The sequence below is a fragment of the Oncorhynchus clarkii genome, chromosome 18, assembly GCF_045791955.1.
Source record: "Oncorhynchus clarkii lewisi isolate Uvic-CL-2024 chromosome 18, UVic_Ocla_1.0, whole genome shotgun sequence".
Taxonomy (NCBI): Eukaryota; Metazoa; Chordata; class Actinopteri; order Salmoniformes; family Salmonidae; genus Oncorhynchus; species Oncorhynchus clarkii.
The window spans coordinates 49,529,796-49,551,278 of record NC_092164.1 but is presented as its reverse complement, the minus strand read 5'-3'; the positions used below and the strand labels follow the sequence as shown (position 1 = coordinate 49,551,278).

The 21,483-nt window shown below is 42.9% G+C and overlaps 1 protein-coding gene across 2 annotated transcripts; it reads right to left on the bottom strand.

Annotated features, from left to right (window-relative positions):
• Positions 1–521: 521 nt before the first annotated feature.
• LOC139373613 (eIF5-mimic protein 1) lies at positions 522–21,387 on the bottom strand. Of its 2 annotated transcripts, XM_071114316.1 has the most exons (13): positions 21,100–21,169; positions 18,610–18,634; positions 11,419–11,489; positions 9,729–9,905; positions 6,454–6,557; positions 4,584–4,649; positions 4,273–4,408; positions 4,076–4,185; positions 3,642–3,812; positions 3,300–3,446; positions 2,996–3,134; positions 1,347–1,469; positions 522–1,118 (listed from the first exon to the last, which is right to left on the bottom strand). In XM_071114316.1, exons 3-13 carry the CDS (start codon positions 11,480–11,482, stop codon positions 1,090–1,092), a joined length of 1,266 nt encoding a protein of 421 aa, XP_070970417.1. In that variant the 5' UTR covers positions 11,483–11,489; positions 18,610–18,634; positions 21,100–21,169; the 3' UTR covers positions 522–1,089. The 2 variants fall into 2 exon arrangements, with proteins under 2 accessions (XP_070970417.1, XP_070970416.1); XM_071114315.1 differs by lacking the exon at positions 18,610–18,634 and having other exon boundaries at positions 21,100–21,387.
• Between the last annotated feature and the right edge of the window lie 96 nt (positions 21,388–21,483).

Genomic DNA, 21,483 nt, shown 5'->3' with positions numbered 1-21,483 from the left:
TCCCTGGATTGTAAAGGAAAAACATTCTGAAATCAGGTTATGGCTCTAGTGAATATTAGAGGCAACATACTGCTCTGAGAAACATCGACCGACAGTAGATGCAGCAGTATTGCACTGATGTAATTCTCTAGCTACAGTGGAGCTCCCTGTTGCTCATTAACTCCCTAGATTTGGAGTCTAAAATGGCAACCTCTTCCCCATGGGCCCTGGTCAAAAGTAGTACACTAAATAGGGAATGGACAGAGGTCACAATAGTGTCAATGGCATTCCTTTACCTGGCCTGTTCAAGTGCAGAAGCAGGTGCATGAAGGTTAAGTTACACAATGACTGAGTGAACTTCACCTCTCATCTCCTCCCAATAATAGCATTCAGTCACCCACTTTCTCATTCAGCTCTGACTACCTAACTAATCAGTTTGTTAAAACCAACTTCCTTGGCCTCTATCAACCAGACACATGAACATAACCCTTATTTACTAGCCTACTGATTTAAGATCACAATACAGAAACAAAACAAGCAAATACATATAAAAACACTTTATTCATAAAAAGATAAAAGCATTGCCAAGTTACATACAACGTTGAGTATCCATAAAACAAGTATGACAATCTACTGCAGATTGAGGTCTGGACTATGCCTGAACAACATTAGTGAAGGGAGTCTGTATTAAAGGCCCAAGTTTTAATTCAAAATATCAGAGATTGGCAATCTAGTCTCCTGTCCTCATGAAGTTGAGTCGGGAGGTCCAGGGGTTTATTGCTGGGGGTTGTGCTTTGATTGCCTGGAACAGGAGGTTGAGGAGTCTGACCCCTGGTTGGTCGAACATTATGGATAGGTGCGTTCCAGGTAGTCTTTATTGCAGTAATGTTGCACACGTTCTCATACTTCTCACAATGCCTTATCTTGAATGTCTCAGGAACCCCACTAATATGATAAAGCCTAGCAAATCTTTGAAAAATAGGTAGTAGCATGAATGCTTTAAAGACAACCTGAAACACGTACTATGCAACATGGGGACTGACTGACATACAGGCCACAGGATGCAGCAGACTTCAGAGTTACAGACAAACTCCTTGCTGGGTCGGTCTTCTAGTCCTCCTCTCCCTCAGACTCAGACTCTACAGAGGAAAATAAACAAGGAGAACTACTAAACAGCTCCTCTTAGTGGTGAAAACAGGAATTACAGTTTAGAGCACATTACAGCCCAACAGGAAGTCTATTGAATGTTAATAGTCCAGTTTCATTGATTCAACAATAATTTTCTGAAAATGCAATGGTTTTCTATTCAGTTATTGATTAGGTTACCTGTAACTAACCTTTAACCTGTATTTAAATGTAAACGTTACCTTCTTCTGCATTTTGCAGCCACTCAACAAACTTCTTCATCTGCTCGACAAAGACACCTTTCCCTTTGGTGGTGTGAGTGTCTTTGTACCACCTCAGAATGGCCTCCTCACTCAACACGTCAGCTGGGTGGAGAGAGGAGAGAGAACAGGCACAATTAGCATAGAACCACAAGGAGAAGTTACAGTGTATAAAAAAACAAACAATGGAAATATCACATTTACATAAGTATTCAGACCCTTTACTCAGTACTTCGTTGAAGCACTTTCGGCAGCTATTACAGCCTCGAGTCTTCGGTATGACGCTACAGTCATGGCACACCTATATTGGGAGTTTCTCCTATTCTTCTCTGCAGATCCTCTCAAGCTCTGTCAGGTTGGATGGGGAGCGTTGCTGCACAGCTATTTTCAGGTCTCTCCAGAGATGTTAGATTGGGTTCAAGACCGGACTCTGGCTGGGACACAAGGACATTCAGAGACTTGGCTGTGTGCTTTGGGTCGATGTCCTGTTGGAAGGTGAACCTTCGCCCCCAGCCTGAGGTCCTGAGCGCTCTGAAGCACGTTTTCATCAAGGATCGCTGTACTTTGCCGATCCTGACTAGTCTCCCAGTCCCTGCCGCTGAAAACATTCCCACAGCATGATGCCTCCACCACCTTGCTTCACCGTAGGGATGGTTCCAGGTTTCCTCCAGACACTTGGCTTTCAGGCCAAAGAATTGAATGTTGGTTTCATCAGACCAGAGAATCTTGTTTCAAACTCCAAGCGGGCTGTTATGTGCCTTTTACGGAGGGTTGCTTCCGCCTGGCCACTTAATCATAAAGGCCTGATTGGTGGAGTGCCGCAGAGATGGGAGAATCTTCCAGAAGGACAATCATCTCCACAGAGGAACTCTAGAGCTCTGCCAGAGTGACCATTGGGTTCTTAGTCACCTCCCTGACCAAGGCCCTTCTCCCCCAATTGCTCAGTTTGGCCAGGCGGCCAGCTCTAGGAAGAGTCTTGGTGGTTCCAAACTTCTTCCATTAAAGAATGGAGGCCACTGTGTTCTTGGGGACCTTCAAAGCCGCAGAAATGTTTTGGTACCCATCCCCAGAATTGTGCCGACACTCCTGTTGAAGCTCTACGAACAATTCCTTCGACTTCATGGTTTGGTTTTTGCTCTGACATGTTAACTCTTAACCTTATATAGACAGGTGTGTGCCTTTCCAAATCATGTCCAATCAATTGAATCCAATCAATTGAATTTACCACAGGTGGACTCCAATCAAGTAGTAGAAACATCTCAAGGATGATTAATGGAAACAGGATACACCTGAACTCAATTTCAAGTTTCATAGCAAAGGGTCTGAATACTTATGTAAATACATTTAAAAATATGTTTTCTACATTTGCAAAAAGGTCTAAAAACCTGTTTTCACTTTGTCATTATGGGGTATTGTGTGTAGATTGATGAACAAAATCAATTTAATCTATTTTAGAATAAGAGTGTAACGTAACAAAATCCGAATGCACTCTGATATTGAAATTTCAGTTTACATCCTAAATTGAAATGCAATTGACTGCAACCTGACTACTAAGACAAATGAAAGAGAGACCCTTTCTTTTTCTACAGAGAAATTGTGTGAAACAGTGTTCTGTATAAGATAATACTGACCTTTGTAGAAGAGCACCACTATCTTGGAGAAGGACTTCATGAAGTGGATATTGTCATAGCAGTACTCCTGGATCCTCAGTAGCAGCACCAGCTCTGACTGGCCCTGGGTGCTGAACGCTGCTAGCAGGGGGGCATAATGCTGGAGGGGAGAGGATACACACCCCATAAACAAAGTCATTCATTCCTGGTTGATGTCAGTGTTCGAGGTGTTTGAGAGCCTCCAGTGACCAGCTCTCATGTTGTTATAGAGTGGTTAGGTTAGGAGAGATTTATGTTATTAATGGTTAATGTTATGATAACATACTTTAAGGTGTTTGAGGGCTTGCTCGGTGACCAACTCCTCCTTCTTGTTCCACTCCACAGCATTCATGAGAATGTTCCACAGCAGACCAATCACAGCTTGCTCCTGGAGAGCACTCCTCTTCATCTCCTCCTTCACATACACCACCATCTAGAACCACAGAATAATAACTCTTCACTGTCCATTATCTTGTGGAGAATGGAATGTATTATTTTTGCTTATATAACCCAACCCAGAGATAAACACACTCCAATGAGGGGTTAGAAACACAGGGTGGGGCGCAATGCAGCTATATTGGTGCTTGTTCAAGAGTACAACGGCAGGACATGGCATCTGGTACTGTACCTCTCGTATGGGGCAGTCCTGAGAGAGGCGCTCCTGCAGTTCTTTCTGCAGCTCCTTGCGTGTTCCCTGAGACTGCTGCACACGCATGAAGTCTGAAAGTTCCTTTAGCCCCGCCTCATTGAAGTACTTGGAGAAATGCTCCACGTTCTGCTTGCTGGCAGGAAACAGCTCCTAGAGAAACAACAAGTCGAGGCTCAAACAACTTCCATTGATCTTCAACCCTAAAAAATTGACACAACAGCTCCCTCTTGTGGCTGAAATAGAATAGGAGCACAATAAAAGAGGCTCTCTAACCTCTAGGCAAGTGGTTCCCAACCTTTTCCATTTCGGGGACTACCAAATCACTCTCAAACGCTCTTGAGGACCACCAAGTCTTTTTTTAACATCAGGTTGGAAATTACTGCTCTAGGCTAACTGCCTAAAGGGTTTCTTACCAGGAGTTTCTTATCCAGGTTAGCCTTCCTCAGGGCTGAGGTGACTGCATTGGCATCTTTCTCAGATATCCATGCCTTGAACAGTTTCACCGCAAAGGACGCAGAGATACCTGCAATATACCAAGAATAAGAGAACAACTTGGAAGAAGCTTTAAATATATGCCTCAAGAAATCAAACCCCCCCTACACACACTCACCTTCCTTGACAACATTGTCGCTGAAGAGGCTGGTGAGAATGGGCGGGGGCAGAGTGCCATTAGCCAATAGGATACCAGTCAACATAGCCAGTTTGGTTTGCTCTGATTCACTGAATGCCTTCAGGAACAGCAAAAGCTACACACGATAAAATCAATTAATCAATCAAGACAATTATGTAAACTAAAGACAATAGATACAAAATGCCTAAACACCTTAAGATATGACATCACCAGAAGTACTTAGGAGAATGAAAAGCTGAAGTAGATCAGTTAGGGACTTCACATGAGAGTGTTTCCTGTGGATACTTTACCTTTTTCATTTCCTCCTCAAAGGCATTCTGCAGGTACTTGTACCTCCTGATAAGCTTGTTAAAAACCTAGAGAAACACAAAGACGCACAGAGGAACATGAGATTCAGTCACAGACAGAGGGCTGGGAGGGAGACAGCGAGAGAGAGCGAGACAGCGAGAGGACAGCAACACAACTAGACCCAACCAAATCATGAGAAAACAAAAAGATAATTACTTGACACATTGGAAAGAATTAACAAAAAGACAGAGCAAACTAGAATGATATTTGGCCCTAAACAGAGAGTACACAGTGGCAGAATACCTGACCACTGTGACTGACCCAAACTTAAGGAAAACGTTGACTATGTACAGACTCTGTGAGCATAGCCTTGCTATTGAGAAAGGCCACCGTAGGCAGACATGGCTCTCAAGAAAAGACAGGCTGTGCACACTGCCTACAAAATGAGGTGGAAACTGAGCTGCACTTCCTGCCAAATGTATGACCATAGAGACACATTTCACTCAGATTACACAGATCCACAAAGAATTAGAAAACAAGCCCAATTTTGATAAATTCCCATTTCGAAAAGGTGAAATACCAGTGTGCCATCACAGCAGCAAGATTTGGGACCTGTTGCCACAAGAAAAGGGCAACCAGTGAAGAACAACCACTGTAAATACAACCCATATTTATGTTTATTTATTCACTTTTGTACTTTAACTATTTGCACATTGTTACAATACTGCATATAGTCATAATATGACATTTGAGATGTCTTTATTCTTTTGGAACTTCTGTGAGCGTAATGTTTACTGTACATTATTATTCATTTCACCTTTGTTTATCTACTTCACTTGCTTTGGTAATGTTAACATGTTTCTCATGCTAATAAAGCCCTTGAAAAGAAAGAGAGACGGCGAGAGAGAGACGGCCAGAGAGAGAGACGGCCAGAGAGACGGCCAGAGAGAGAGACGGCCAGAGAGACGGCCAGAGAGAGAGACGGCCAGAGAGACGGCCAGAGAGAGAGACGGCCAGAGAGACGGCCAGAGAGAGAGACGGCCAGAGAGAGAGACGGCCAGAGAGAGAGACGGCCAGAGAGAGAGACGGCCAGAGAGAGAGACGGCCAGAGAGAGAGACGGCCAGAGAGAGAGAGACGGCCAGAGAAACGGCCAGAGAGAGAGACGGCCAGAGAGACGGCCAGAGAGAGAGACGGCCAGAGAGAGAGACGGCCAGAGAGAGAGATGGCCAGAGAGACGGCCAGAGAGAGAGACGGCCAGAGAGACGGCCAGAGAGAGAGACGGCCAGAGAGACGGCCAGAGAGAGTCGGCCAGAGAGACGACCAGAGAGAGACGGACAGAAAGAGACGCCGAGCGAGCAAAAGAAAGAGAAAGAGAGACGGCGAGAGAGAGACGGCCAGAGAGACGGCCAGAGAGAGACGGCAAGAGAGAGACGGCCAGAGAGAGAGACGGCCAGAGAGAGTCGGCCAGAGAGACGACCAGAGAGAGACGGACAGAAAGAGACGCCGAGCGAGCAAAAGAAAGACAGACAAGCAGGAGTGAGTGAGTTTAATGGAGGAGGATTATATTAAAAGGATGTCATGGTGGAGTGTTGACAAACTGGATACTCCCAGGGGTTTGGTGGGTATTAGCAGGTCTAATACCACTTTACTGCAGGTGTCTCAAGCCCAAAATCCTCTCCACCCCAAGGCCTTGGTAGGAAATGTTGGCTAACGTTTGAGGATGTGACAAAGTCAATGGTGAGACAGAGAGTGTGTGCGTGCGTGTGTGTGTGTGTGTGTGTGCATTCATTCATTCATTCATTCATGTGTGTCCGTCTGTGTGTGTGTGTGTGTGTGTGTGTGTGTGTGTGCGTGCATGCGTGTGTACCAACCTGAGCATAGCGGCGGAGGTTAGCATGGTTCTCCTCGGTGGTAAACACACAATGTTCCGTCACCTTGGCCTTGTCCCCCTCATCAATACGCGTACCACCGGGAGCTGAGAGACAACAGGGGAAAACCACCAGGGTTAAAGGTTAAATCCTGTTTACATGGGCCTTTCCCCATCTCTGGTCTTAACGGCTAGCTTTTACTTGTAATGATTGTGTAAGGTGTTTTTTACCTAGTTTAGTGGAATACACTGATTGTACGTCGCTCTGGATAAGACCGTCTGCTAAATCTGACTAATGCATGTATGCATGTATAACATGTAAATGGATGGCTCTTGATGCAGCCTGATCCAATGTTTTAATCCGTTCTTGTTTGAGGATACAGTATATGATGGCTTAGAGTCCAAACTAGAGGTCGACCGATTAATCGGAATGGCCGATTAATTAGGGCCGATTTCAAGTTTTCATAACAATCGAAATCAGTATTTTTGAACACCGATTTGGTCGATTTAAATTGTTGTTTTTTTACACCTTTATTTAACCAGGCAAGTCAGTTAAGAACACATTCTTATTTTCAATGACGGCCTAGGAACAGTGTCTTGCCTTGTTCAGGGGCAGAACGACAGATTTTTACCTTGTCAGCTCCGGGATTCAATCTTGCAACCTTACAGTTAACTAATGCTAGTCCAACGCTCTAACCACCTGCTTCACATTGCACTCCACGAGGAGCCTACCTGTTACGCGAATACAGAAAGAAGCCAAGGTAAGTTGCTAGCTAGCATTAAACTTATCTTATAAAAAACAATCAATCAATCATAATCACTAGTTAACTACACATGGTTGATGATATTACTAGTTTATCTAGCGTGTCCTGCGTTGCATATAATCGATGCGGTGGCATTTGCGGAAAAAGGACTGTCGTTGCTCCAACGTGTACCTAACCATAAACATCAATGCCTTTCTTAAAATCAATACACAGAAGTATATATTTTTAATTTTTTTAATCCAGGTTAGCAGACAATATTAACCAGGTGAAATTGTGTCACTTCTCTTGTGTTTATTGCAGGCAGAGTCAGGGTATATGCGATAATAAACGTTTTTTCAAAATGATAGTTTCCGGATTCGACCATATTAATGACCAAAGGCTCGTATTTCTGTGTGTTATTATATTATAATTAAGTCTATGATTTGATAGAGCAGTCTGACTGAGCGGTGGTAGGCAGCAGCAGGCTCGTAAGCATTCATTCAAACAGCACTTCTGTGTGTTTTGCCAGCAGCTCTTCCCTCTGCTTCAAGCATTGCGCTGTTTATGACTTCCAGCCTATCAACTCCCGAGATTAGGCTGGTGTAACTGATGGGGTGTGCGCTAATAGTGTTTCAAATGTCACTCGCTCTGAGACTTGATCTGCAATGGTAACGCTGCTTCGAGCGTGGCTGTTGTCGTGTTCCTGGTTCGAGCCCAGGTAGGAGCGAGGAGAGGGACGGAAGCTATATTGTTACACTGGTAATACTAAAGTGCCTATAAGAACATCCAATAGTCAAAGGTATATGGAATACAAATGGTAGAGAGAGAAATAGTCATAGAAATACTATATTAACTACAACCTACAAAGTCTCATGTTAAAAGGAACCACCAACTTTCATATGTTCTCATGTTCTGAGCAAGGAACTTAAACGTTAGCTTTTTTTACATGGCACATATTGCACTTTTACTTTCTTCTCCAAAACTTTGTTTTTGCATTATTTAAACCAAATTGAACATGTTTCATTATTTACTTGAGGCTAAATTGATTTTATTGATGTATTATATTAAAAGTTAAAATAAGTGTTCATTCAGTATTGTTGTAATTGTTATTATTACAAACAAATAAAATAAGAAATAAAATAAAAATCGGCCGAATAATCGGTATCGGCTTTTTTTTGGGGGTCCTCCAATAATCGGTATCGGCGTTGAAAAATCATAATCGGTCAACCTCTAGTCCAAACTGCAACCTGTATCTAATGCTTTAACAATCGTTGTTGACTTTGAATCCATTTTTAAGGACTGTTGTGGATTAACAATACAATCAAATTAAACTGTTTTGTGTGCGTCTGAATTTCCTGCATTTGTTGCCTTCACGAGTGCATGTGTGTGAAGTGTGAACCAGGAGCTAATCCTCCATGCTAAATTTAAGGCTAATCTGGTTCCCTGAGAGGATGGTTTATTTTGGTGGATTACCGGGTACAGCTGTAGGATCTTAATCTGATCACTCCTTTTGCTGAGAATTTTTCTTAATCGCAGGAAATGCAGATGAGCTTTGTGATTAATTTATTGAAAACCCACACTAACACAGTTATATTAAGTGTTCCACTTTTCTTGTAGCCTCTTTTGGCCAGCTAATAGCCTTAGAACCGATCAAGCAACATTACCGATCAAGCAAAAAACGGTCAAATCCTGTTGCTGCAGGATTATTTAGCTGTTACGAAATAAATCAAATTAAGAGCCTACATCTGTATCCCTGGTCTCCCTCTGTGCTGCTCGGTCTCTCCCTGCCAGGGTCTTATTATAGGACTATAGGACCAGGGTAAACCTGTTATCTCTAATGGGGATTGACATGCAGAGACTGACACAGGCCTGGCAGAGGGTCCTGCGTGTGTTTGCATGCGTGTGTGCACGTGTGTATGAGCTGGATAGAGACAGACAGCAACTAAATCTACACAGATAAAACATGTCAGGATGTGAATGAGCGTGTGTGAATGTGTGTGTGCAAGAAAGATAGTGTGTATTTGGACATGAATTACGTTTCTAAAGCCTAGTACAGAGAGTGTACAATTTTCCTTTCCTGCCTTGTGTTCTAACAAAGTTCTGCTTTCTGATCCAGCGATATGGTACCCACTAGGGTTCATGCTGGTGCCTGCAGTCTACTGAAGAACAGTCTCTCCCGGATGTCTTTGATAATGGGAAATGACCCTGATAATCTGACAAAGCCAGCTGTGATCTGTTTGTAAATTTGTCCTTGCCTGAATGGACAGCCCGGTTACTGCGATCAGCTGGTTCATGGATGGACACTGGGGGACAGTAACACAGTGCACAGTACTGATACAAAGGACCACGATGTTTCACCACTGAGCTGACACCGTGCAGATAACCATAACACTGTAGCTACCTTAATATAACACCTAGCGACATCATCAAGCGGTGCAGACCTCTTAATGGCTAAGAAGGTGGACTGACAGTCCTGGGACCTGGGTTTGAGTCCCGGTTGCGCTGCCTGCTAAATTCACTACACTCTTCCACTCACCGAGCATGCTCCCCGCGATGAGGATGTCGAAGAGGGTGTCGGCATAGCGACGGTAGTCGAGTCGGGAACCGGTAACGTCCAAGAACTTAGCTACAGCATCGAGGTCTCCTCCTGCTTCGTTGAGGCCCAGAACAATTGTGTCTCTGAAAACTGTGGGCTCAAACTTCTCCTTTTCATCTGGGTGGGGAGGGACAAGGCAGAGGAGGACAGTGTTGTACTGTAGGTACACTAATGTCTATCAAACCCTAACACAGACAACATCAGAAAAGAAGGTATGGTGAACCATGCATAATTTATACCGTATGTCAGGGATCCTCAACTAGCGCTGATGATCAGGGGACCGGAACATAATTCAAAGATCATTTGTAGATGTCAAATTGACCGTAAGAAGCCCAAACAGATATAATATTTGACTAAATCATGTCAAATCTAGTTTACATTTGTATAAAATCTCTCTATTATGCGTGGGAATACGTTATTATTATTATTATATGTTAATAACTTGGAGCAGATTTGCTGGTGTTTTTACAGTCTTTTATGTCCAACAATAAAAAATACTTGCTTCCTTTATTTTTGCTCAGACAGCTTGGGGTCCAAATAAAATGTCCCGCGGGCCGCCAGTTGGGTACGTTAGTGAATGATCTCTAGGGCTAAAAGTCAATACATATTGTATAGCTACAGCGGTACATTTGGAAGCGTCACAGACAGCTGTTCAGTTCCCCAGTCAATGTGTGATGAAGACAAGGGACACTGCCGTGATGGGACACTAGCTGCTACTTGGCCTGGTGGAGGGTTAGCCTCCCTGATTAATCCTCTGTGTTTTTCACAAAGAACACATTGTCCAAACGATGTCCTCTTCATTAATAGCTCTCTGGGTATCAACACACGGATCAAGAGAATCAACAAGGGGCCTCACGGAGTATGAACAAAATGTTCCTACAACACTACATGTCCTTCTGCTCTGTGAGTAATGTTCATAATGACACCCACTGTACTGGGAGGAAGTTCAGCTATAGCCTGGTCCTAGATCTGTTTGTGATGTCATGTCTGGAAGTTGCCAAGACACCACAAACAGATCTGGGACAAGGCTAGTTCAGCTCTGCCTTGTGTCCTGCCACTGCTGTCAGCAACAGTGACATGCTCCACTCACGCTGAGACTAGGTGTGACTTGGTCACACACCGATGCTGTGACATTCTAGAAACTTCAACATCTTAATGACTGGGAGCCAGTCATTGCAGTAGGTGTTGTGTAAGAGGGAATGTCAAGCCACAACAGAGAGATGAAACAGAACCCTAGAAGCGAAGAGTGTTTATAGTCTGTGTTTATGTGTGGAGAGGAGAGAGAAGAGGACAGAAGACAGGAAGAAGAGGAGGAACATAGAGGAGAACCCTGCTATCCCTTTGCTGGTCCCTTACCAAGTAGTAGATCTTAATAGAAGAGATATGAGCTACAAGTGTGCATTGACAATTTGGTTGTCAGTGAGACTTAAAAAATAATCAAGACATTTTACAGTCTCAAAGACTGGTTCAATTATCTCGTATTGCAACTTAACACGGTCTGTTGTCTTGACAACATATTGGTATTGCAATTTAACACCATGCATGTTGTCTTGCAAACACATTGTACGTGGTAAACATTAGGCATTGATATCGCACGTAGACAGCCGTCTGTGGTCGTAACGCAACTCACCCCTTTTCCTGGTCTTGAACCGCTGGCCTGTTAGCACTGGCTTCTGCTGCTTACCGGTATTCATAAAAGTCCTGAGGAAAACAAATACAGAAATGGGAAATTAGCAGACCATATACAACATGGTCAACACACAACACTACCATTCCATTTAATGACAGAATGTCTTCGTTTCTGTCAACATGCCATATTTAACGGTCCGCAACATCATTTCTAGGCTATATCTGAATAAATATGTCGTACATTTACTATGGTAAAGTTATTTATACATGTGTTAATATGCCCTAAAATGTACTGTGACAGTTTACTAATAGTTGACAAACAAATTCAATAATAGTTAAGCACTTCATAAAATCTCAAACCTTCAGCAAATCTTCAGATGTCAGTTGAAAGCTCTATGCTTACCAGCTGTGATTCCCTCTTAGCAGTGACAGTGAGTTAGAGAAATAATTCACTTAATGCTCTGTGACTGTCTGAGACTTGTCCAGTCTGTCAACCTTGTGCCCTGTACTATACACCTGTCAAAGGTTTGGACACACCTCATTCAAAGGTTTTTATTTTTTACTCTTTTCTACATTTTAGAATAATAGTGAAGACATAAAAACTATGAAATATCACTTATTTTTCAACAGGACAATGACCAAAAACACACCTCCAGGCTGTGTAAGGGCTATTTGACCAAGAAGGAGAGTGATGGTGTGCTGCATCAGATGACCTGGCCTCCACAATCACCCGACGTCAACCCAATTGAGATGGTTTGGGATTAGTTGGACCACAGTGTGAAGGAAAAACAGCCAACAAGTGCTCAGCATATGTGGGCACTCCGTCAAGACAGTTGGAAAAGCATTCCTCATGAATCTGGTTGAGAGAATGCCAAGAGCTGTCATCAAGGCAAATGACGGCTAATTTTATTTTTTGGGTTACTACATGATTCCATATGTTATTTCATAGTTTTGATGTTTTCACTATTATTCTACAATGTAGAAAATAGTCAAAATAAAGGAAAATCCTTGAATGAGTAGATGTTCTAAAACTTGACAGGTTGTATGCACACTCACACTTGTCCTCGTCCACACAGCACAAGTCTCCCTCTCTCTTATTACAAAAAGGACATGAATGACCACAGGGATACACATGCACGGTTGGTACAAGCTAACTGCATCTGATCCAATGAGAGAGACTAACAATTGGACACCGAAGGGTCTTTGAGTGCACAGTCCTCCTTGGGACAGACAGTGAGACAGGCCAGTACTAGAGGGTCAAAGGGATTAAATAATTGTATAATCTACTCTACCACACCAAAACATGTTGTCTGGAGGAGATTCCAAAGAGCATACTGTAGTAACCTGGTCCTAGATCCAGATGTTCTTTAGACAACTTCTGACTATGGTTGACATGCCATTAGGGATGTCCCCTACTTAAAAATAAAAAAAATCTTGGTTGGTCGATCGAGTTGTCTGTTCTTTCGACCAATCGATTAGTCAAAATGTTTAAACTTGTATTTTAACACACCATATGTTTGAATAAAATCAGCTATATGTAGGCTACTGCAATTAAAAATGAAGACAAATTACTAAAGAGGGAGCCAGATATCAATACAGCCTAACCAGAAGAAAAAACCTGTTCCTACCCTCCTCCTCCCGCTGCTGCTGGCCTTCACAGATTCTGCCATTAAGCTCCTGAAGTTGCCGGTATAGGCTACACCAGCGGTCGGCAACCTTTTTCATTTGTAGTGCCAAGTTATCGTACCATTTCTACTGATCTGCGTGCAAGTTATGATACTCATATGCACATTTTCGTGGAACAGTTTCATTACTTTTGAGATATGAAGACTATTATAAATGAAATGTCATGTGGTTAATCAAAATGCCATCTAAATTAAAATGATACAAATCTAGTAACTTCTATTACCATTACCAATATGTAAAAGTAGGAAACTATGCAGTTTTTTGTTTTTTTACGTGTTATTTCTTACATTAGTACCCCAGGTCATCTTAGGTTTCATTACATACAGTCGAGAAGAACTACTGAATATAAGATCAGCATCAACTCACCATCAGTACGACCAAGAATATGTTTTTCGCGACGCGAATCCTGTGTTCTGCCTTACAAACAGGACAAAGGAGTGGATCCTATGCAGCGACCCAAAAAAACGACTCCGAAAGAGAGGGAAACGAGGCGGTCTACTGGTCAGACTCCGGAGACGGGCACAGCGCGCACCACTCCCTAGCATTCTTCTTGCCAATGTCCAGTCTCTTGACAACAAGGTTGATGAAATCCGAGCAAGGGTAGCATTCCAGAGGGACATCAGAGACTGTAACGTTCTTTGCTTCACGGAAACGTGGCTTACTGGAGAGACGCAATCCGAAGCGGTGCAGCCAACAGGTTTCTCCACGCATCGCGCAGACAGGAAAAAACATCTTTCTGGTAAAAAGAGGGGCGGGGGCGTATGCCTTATGACTAACGTGACATGGTGCGATGAAAGAAACATACAGGAACTCAAATCCTTCTGTTCACCTGATTTAGAATTCCTCACAATCAAATGTAGACCGCATTATCTACCAAGAGAATTCTCTTCGATCATAATCACAGCCGTATATATCCCCCCCCAAGCAGACACATCGATGGCTCTGAACGAACTTTATTTAACTCTCTGCAAACTGGAAACAATTTATCCGGAGGCTGCATTCATTGTAGCTGGGGATTTTAACAAGGCTAATCTGAAAACAAGACTCCCCAAATTTTATCAGCATATCGATTGCGCAACCAGGGGAGGAAAGACCTTGGACCATTGTTACTCTAACTTCCGCGACGCATATAAGGCCCTGCCCCGCCCCCCTTTCGGAAAAGCTGACCACGACTCCATTTTGTTGATCCCTGCCTACAGACAGAAACTAAAACAAGAGGCTCCCACGCTGAGGTCTGTCCAACGCTGGTCCGACCAAGCTGACTCCACACTCCAAGACTGCTTCCATCACGTGGACTGGGAGATGTTTCGTATTGCGTCAGATAACAACATTGACGAATACGCTGATTCGGTGTGCGAGTTCATTAGAACGTGCGCTGAAGATGTCGTTCCCATAGCAACGATTAAAACATTCCCTAACCAGAAACCGTGGATTGATGGCAGCATTCGTGTGAAACTGAAAGCGCGAACCACTGCTTTTAATCAGGGCAAGGTGTCTGGTAACATGACCGAATACAAACAGTGCAGCTATTCCCTCCGCAAGGCTATCAAACAAGCTAAGCGCCAGTACAGAGACAAAGTAGAATCTCAATTCAACGGCTCAGACACAAGAGGCATGTGGCAGGGTCTACAGTCAATCACGGACTACAGGAAGAAACCCAGCCCAGTCACGGACCAGGATGTCTTGCTCCCAGGCAGACTAAATAACTTTTTTGCCCGCTTTGAGGACAATACAGTGCCACTGACACGGCCTGCAACGAAAACATGCGGTCTCTCCTTCACTGCAGCCGAGGTGAGTAAGACATTTAAACGTGTTAACCCTCGCAAGGCTGCAGGCCCAGACGGCATCCCCAGCCGCGCCCTCAGAGCATGCGCAGACCAGCTGGCCGGTGTGTTTACGGACATATTCAATCAATCCCTATACCAGTCTGCTGTTCCCACATGCTTCAAGAGGGCCACCATTGTTCCTGTTCCCAAGAAAGCTAAGGTAACTGAGCTAAATGACTACCGCCCCGTAGCACTCACATCCGTCATCATGAAGTGCTTTGAGAGACTAGTCAAGGACCATATCACCTCCACCCTACCTGACACCCTAGACCCACTCCAATTTGCTTACCGCCCAAATAGGTCCACAGACGATGCAATCTCAACCACACTGCACACTGCCCTAACCCATCTGGACAAGAGGAATACCTATGTGAGAATGCTGTTCATCGACTACAGCTCGGCATTCAACACCATAGTACCCTCCAAGCTCGTCATCAAGCTCGAGACCCTGGGTCTCGACCCCGCCCTGTGCAACTGGGTACTGGACTTCCTGACGGGCCGCCCCCAGGTGGTGAGGGTAGGCAACAACATCTCCTCCCCGCTGATCCTCAACACTGGGGCCCCACAAGGTTGCGTTCTGAGCCCTCTCCTGTACTCCCTGTTCACCCACGACTGCGTGGCCACGCACGCCTCCAACTCAATCATCAAGTTTGCGGACGACACAACAGTGGTAGGCTTGATTACCAACAACGATGAGACGGCCTACAGGGAGGAGGTGAGGGCCCTCGGAGTGTGGTGTCAGGTAAACAACCTCACACTCAACGTCAACAAAACTAAGGAGATGATTGTGGACTTCAGGAAACAGCAGAGGGAACACCCCCCTATCCACATCGATGGAACAGTAGTGGAGAGGGTAGCAAGTTTTAAGTTCCTCGGCATACACATCACAGACAAACTGAATTGGTCCACTCACACAGACAGCATCGTGAAGAAGGCGCAGCAGCGCCTCTTCAACCTCAGGAGGCTGAAGAAATTCGGCTTGTCACCAAAAGCACTCACAAACTTCTACAGATGCACAATCGAGAGCATCCTGGCGGGCTGTATCACCGCCTGGTATGGCAACTGCACCGCCCTCAACCGTAAGGCTCTCCAGAGGGTAGTGAGGTCTGCACAACGCATCACCGGGGGCAAACTACCTGCCCTCCAGGACACCTACACCACCCGATGTCACAGGAAGGCCATAAAGATCATCAAGGACATCAACCACCCGAGCCACTGCCTGTTCACCCCGCTATCATCCAGAAGGCGAGGTCAGTACAGGTGCATCAAAGCTGGGACCGAGAGACTGAAAAACAGCTTCTATCTCAAGGCCATCAGACTGTTAAACAGCCACCACTAACACTGAGTGGCTGCTGCCAACACACTGACACTGACTCAACTCCAGCCACTTTAATAATGGGAATTGATGGGAAATGATGTAAATATATCACTAGCCACTTTAAACAATGCTACCTTATATAAATGTTACTTACCCTACATTATTCATCTCATACGCATACGTATATACTGTACTCTATATCATCGACGGTATCCTTATGTAATACATGTATCACTAGCCACTTTATACTATACTATGCCACTTTGTTTACATACTCATCTCATTTGTACATACTGTACCCGATACCATCTACTGTATCTTGCCTATGCTGCTCTGTACCATCACTCATTCATATATCCTTATGTACATATTCTTTATCCCCTTACACTGTGTACAAGACAGTAGTTTGGAATTGTTAGTTAGATTACTTGTTATTACTGCATTGTCGGAACTAGAAGCACAAGCATTTCGCTACACTCGCATTAACATCTGCTAACCATGTGTATGTGACAAATAAAATTTGATTTGATTTGATTTGAAGTAGCCTACATAAAGCCAACAAATATAAACACTGCAGGCCACAGGTAGAAAATATCCTGATTCCAAATTCTAAAGGCACTCACATCTGAGCTCTCTTTGTTGCAGGTGCATAGTAACAGTTGAATAACATGACTCGCTAGCTAACGTTACGTGTATGATCTTATTATTCGTATCTCAGAGCCATGTACTTTGCTAGTTATAGCCTAATGTTACATAGCTAACCTGGATGGTTAGCTACCTGCAGATTCATCTGAGAGAGAAGCGCTACCCTTGGCAGACGGATTCTGTACGGCACACATGTGTTAAGTCGTGATTAGAGGTCGACCGATTATGGTTTTTCAACGCCGATACCGATACCGATTATTGGAGGACCAAAAAAAGCCAATACCGATTAATCTGCCTTTTTTTTTTTTTACATTGATTTGTAATAATGACAATTACAACAATACTGAATGAACACTTATTTTAACTTAATATAATACATCAAAATAAATCATGAAATGTTCAATTTGGTTTAAATAATGCAAAAACAAAGTGTTGGAGAAGTAAAAGTGCAATATGTGCAATGTAAAAAAGCTAACGTTTGAGTTCCTTGCACAGAACATGAGAACATATGAAAGCTGGTGGTTCCTTTTAACATGAGATGTCAGTATTCCAAGGTAAGAGGTTTTAGGTTGTAGTTAATATAGTATTTATAGGACTATTTCTCTCTATACCAGGTTGCAAGATTGAATCCCTGAGTTGACAAGGTAAAAATCTGTCGTTCTGCCCCTGAACAAGGCAGTTAACACACTGTTCCTAGGCCGTCATTGAAAATAACTGACTTGCCTAGTTAAATAAAGATTAAATAAAGGTGTAAAAAAATGTATATATATATATATTTTTAAATCGGCGTCCAAAATTACCGATTGTTATGAAAACTTGAAATCGGCCCTAATTAATCGTCCATTCCGATTAATTGGTCAACCTCTAGAATCAAGGCGGTCGGTCACATTTGACAAGTCATACCACCCTCCTTCCTTGACTTTTTCTACATTAATTTAACACAAGTATGTTGTTAGAATTTTGATATGAACATAATTTGTGTATTAAGCAGTTTAAGAGGACTTTTTCCCTGGAGTGCAAAAAAAGTGACTTTCAAATCCTTTTACAAAGTCATTTACAATGACGGCCTACCGGGGAACTGTGGGTTAACTGCCTTGTTCAGGGGCAGAACAACACATTTTTACCTTGTCAGCTCGGGGATTCAATTTAGCAACCTTTCGGTTACTGGCCCAATGCTCTAACCACTAGGATTTCTATATTGTATCATAAAGAGATAATTATGAGGTTTCCAAAACACTTACTATTTTTCTGACAGCATATGAAATGTATTTATTAGACTTAGAATGTTGCAGTCAAAATGGCTTCTCATTGGCGTAATAAGGGCGGAAGCAAGGCCCGGCAGTTTAAGTGTTAAGACATTATAAAGGCTCATACATGCTTATTATAATCTATAAAGCATTATTTTAGCTGCAGGTGCAAGTGTTACAAACAAATCATATTTAGTGGTTAGGGTTAGTTAGGTTAGAGTGAGCCTCTTGTCTCCCTATAGCTCTGTGCACACTGTGTACCTCTAAGACCTCTAAAAAGCACCTGACAATACAGCACTGTGTACCTCTAAGACCTCTAAAAAGCACCTGACAATACCCACAGATTTAGTATTTTTGCCCCCAGGGAGAGCACAGTGAGCTGGGCTAAGCACCGGTAGTCTGCCCTGGGGGATGATGGTAGTGATCCCACAGCAATTATCAGTGTAGAAGATGTTGTAAACAGGACTCACCTGATGTTAACCTCCACACAGACCTCTGCTAAGGAGGAGATAGAGTTATGCGTCACCTCTGAGGTAAAATTGTGAAAAGGAGAAGAAAATCTGCCATTTCTGTGATGAGACAATCAATCTGAATAATGTTCTTTTTCACAACCAGATTGTCTGTGAAAAGGCCTATTACACTGTCTGATCACAAGAAAAGGAGGAAAATCAACCCCCTTTTCACAATATTACTCCTCTGTTCATTTAGGCACCTAGAGCCAAATCTCAGCATAATGGTCGGTCATGAGAGACTCTTCCTCTGTTAGTGGACTTCTTCTGAACTCCATAGACTCCATGACAGAGAACCAGTTTGATGTGGAAGGCTGTACTTGTGTAACATCTCTGACCAGGTTCATAACCACAGCTTTATATGGTCAATCACAACCAGTATTCTCAACAACAACTCCCCTCATGATTTCACATGTCAAGCCATGTGCATTGTCACATACCAGTGCCATGTTACACAGACCCCTTCCCCAGCCACCAACACACACAAACACACATACAGCAGGCTGCCTGTCACCAACACGCACAGATGCACAAACACAGGCTTTGTAGGTCTGTCCAACTGACATTCAATGCCCAAAATAAATACAATTCCTGGAAGCAGGCAACAGTGGCCAGAGAATGGTTAAGGGGAGACTCAACAGCCTCGGTGGAGTTCAGTCTGGCTGATAAGAACTACAGAAAGTGTGTGCTCGTACGAGAGGGTGACAACAAAACGCGACTAGTTTCACGTTTCAAGACTACAGTATAAAAGAATGCACCTCTTTTTGTGTGAGCGAAAGAGACTTCACTTCCATGAATGAATGAATGCCTGCGCCCTATCTGGCCATCAGCTCTCATTATAGTGGACAACAATACAGGTGTAGGATCTTAATTTGATCACCTTGTTGCAGGAGAACTTTCCTGCAACACAGGAAATGTAAAACTTGCAGTGTAAAACGTATACTTTTCACATTGAAATTTAAAGGCCATGAACATGATTTTATGATATTTGGATGAAACCAGATCAAAGTATGATGACCAAAGTATGAGAAATTACTATTGCTTTCACATTGATAAAGTTTGATCATAAAGTTACTGGTCCCCTACCCCATGTCAAACACTTGTATTCAGGAGGCGGAATTATTAAGGGATAGGGTGACAACACCCCAACTCTCATTTTAATACACCAATGGAAACATGATATTCTCTTACCTAATTTAAATATGTACAGCCTTGTAACCAATAATGGAGAATGCGTGTTTGCAGAGGGGTGTGATTTATTTAACTAGATCGCAACTCTACTGGTGCCAAATTTGACTGTAGGGTGTCAGCAATTATAAAGAAAGTTTACACTATTCATTTATGACAAAGATACTGTACTTATGTCTGCACTTTTATCTGCATCTGGTAACAAGTTAACAAGTTAACAAGTTACTGGCTAGCTAGGTCTTCAGGCAGCATGGAACAAAAGGCGGGGAAGGGTCACTCAAAACTCTGATGCTGTTGTCATGTCAACACATCCATCAGTGCTGCTCAGAACCGCATCACAAGAGATGTATAAATATAAAAAAATGTTGACATCATTAATGCCTCACTTTCTTTGTCTATCACCAAATTTGCTTTAGATGATTTTACTGCAACACTGCATTTACATTTCTTGACATAAAGCTTTTTGAAAAGCCTTAGTCAAGGCGAACTCATTAACTGTCTTTTCAAATTTCCTGGAAGTTAGCCATAAGAAAAAAAAGTAATTTTACATTTACATTTCTATCCCCCAAAATATTATGGGTATCAACTACACAAATGTTCATTAATCATAATCAACATAATAATTCACATTTCCCGTTGCTGCAGGATTATTTTCCTGCTGTAGCAAACTGGCTGAAATTAAGATCCTCTCCTATAACCGCTTTAATGCCCTCCAAAGAGTTCAGCGGCAGCGGGTGCTGAGCGGTCACCTCAATCGTTATTCTTGGATCACTGATCACCTGTGCACGTGCTGACAGAACTGCGTGTTATTACAGACTATCGAATTCCAAATATACCCAAATATGCCAGTCTCGTTCTCCAGTTGGCTATTATGTCTTTGGAGGACTGTGGACACTATCATGTCACAAATAAAGTGTATAAAGCTTGTTTAAATGATACATAGCTAGTGGCTACATTGTACAGTAGCCCATGGCGGTTGGCATCTCCAAAACCGGCCATGCGAGCACGGCGCACCTGTAACCCACCGCACCGTGGGCAGAACCAGCTTGGCAATGGCAATTACAGCTATCCACGTTGTTTCTTTAGCCAATGTTAATATATATTTGTCAAAAATGTACTTTTGTAAATGATTTCTTACGCCAAACAACAAACATTTTAAGAGAACTAGGTCTAAACTTGTCACCAAACCTAGCCAAGCTCATAAAGTCGAACATTTAGGCTTAAATATTAAATTTCATAATGTGAAATATTTGAGGGACTTACCTTGCAGTGGATGACTCTACAACAAGTTGAGATGAACGACGACAAGCAAGAACAGTCACTTATCAAAACCGCTTAGAGTGGCCAGACACTTGAAATACAGCCGGATTAAACCAAAGACGTCCGTATAGGGGGAATCCAGACAGAATTAAATATACCAAACTATAACATTAACATATAGGACATTTCCCCTCCAAATACATTTATTACAAGCTATTAAAATTGTAAAGAGGAATAAGAACACATTTATGCATTTTAAGTTAGTGAGTGGACAATCTGTCACCTCTTTTCTTCACTTAGTGGTGTGGTCCAATGATGGTTTAACTTCCCTTCAATTACATATTTATTATACATTTGGTCAAGGCCATCACCTTTTACTCTCGTCAC

Bases quoted from the DNA above. Each gene is read 5' to 3' on its own strand.
- LOC139373613 (XM_071114315.1), bottom strand. From the start codon at position 11,482: ATGAATACCGGTAAGCAGCAGAAGCCAGTGCTAACAGGCCAGCGGTTC. The intron at 4,409-4,583 runs GTAAAGTATCCA...TATCGTGTGTAG, and splicing joins TTGAGGAGGAAATGAAAAAG to CTTTTGCTGTTCCTGAAGGC. The intron at 3,447-3,641 runs GTACAGTACCAG...CTGTGGTTCTAG, and splicing joins AGGACTGCCCCATACGAGAG to ATGGTGGTGTATGTGAAGGA.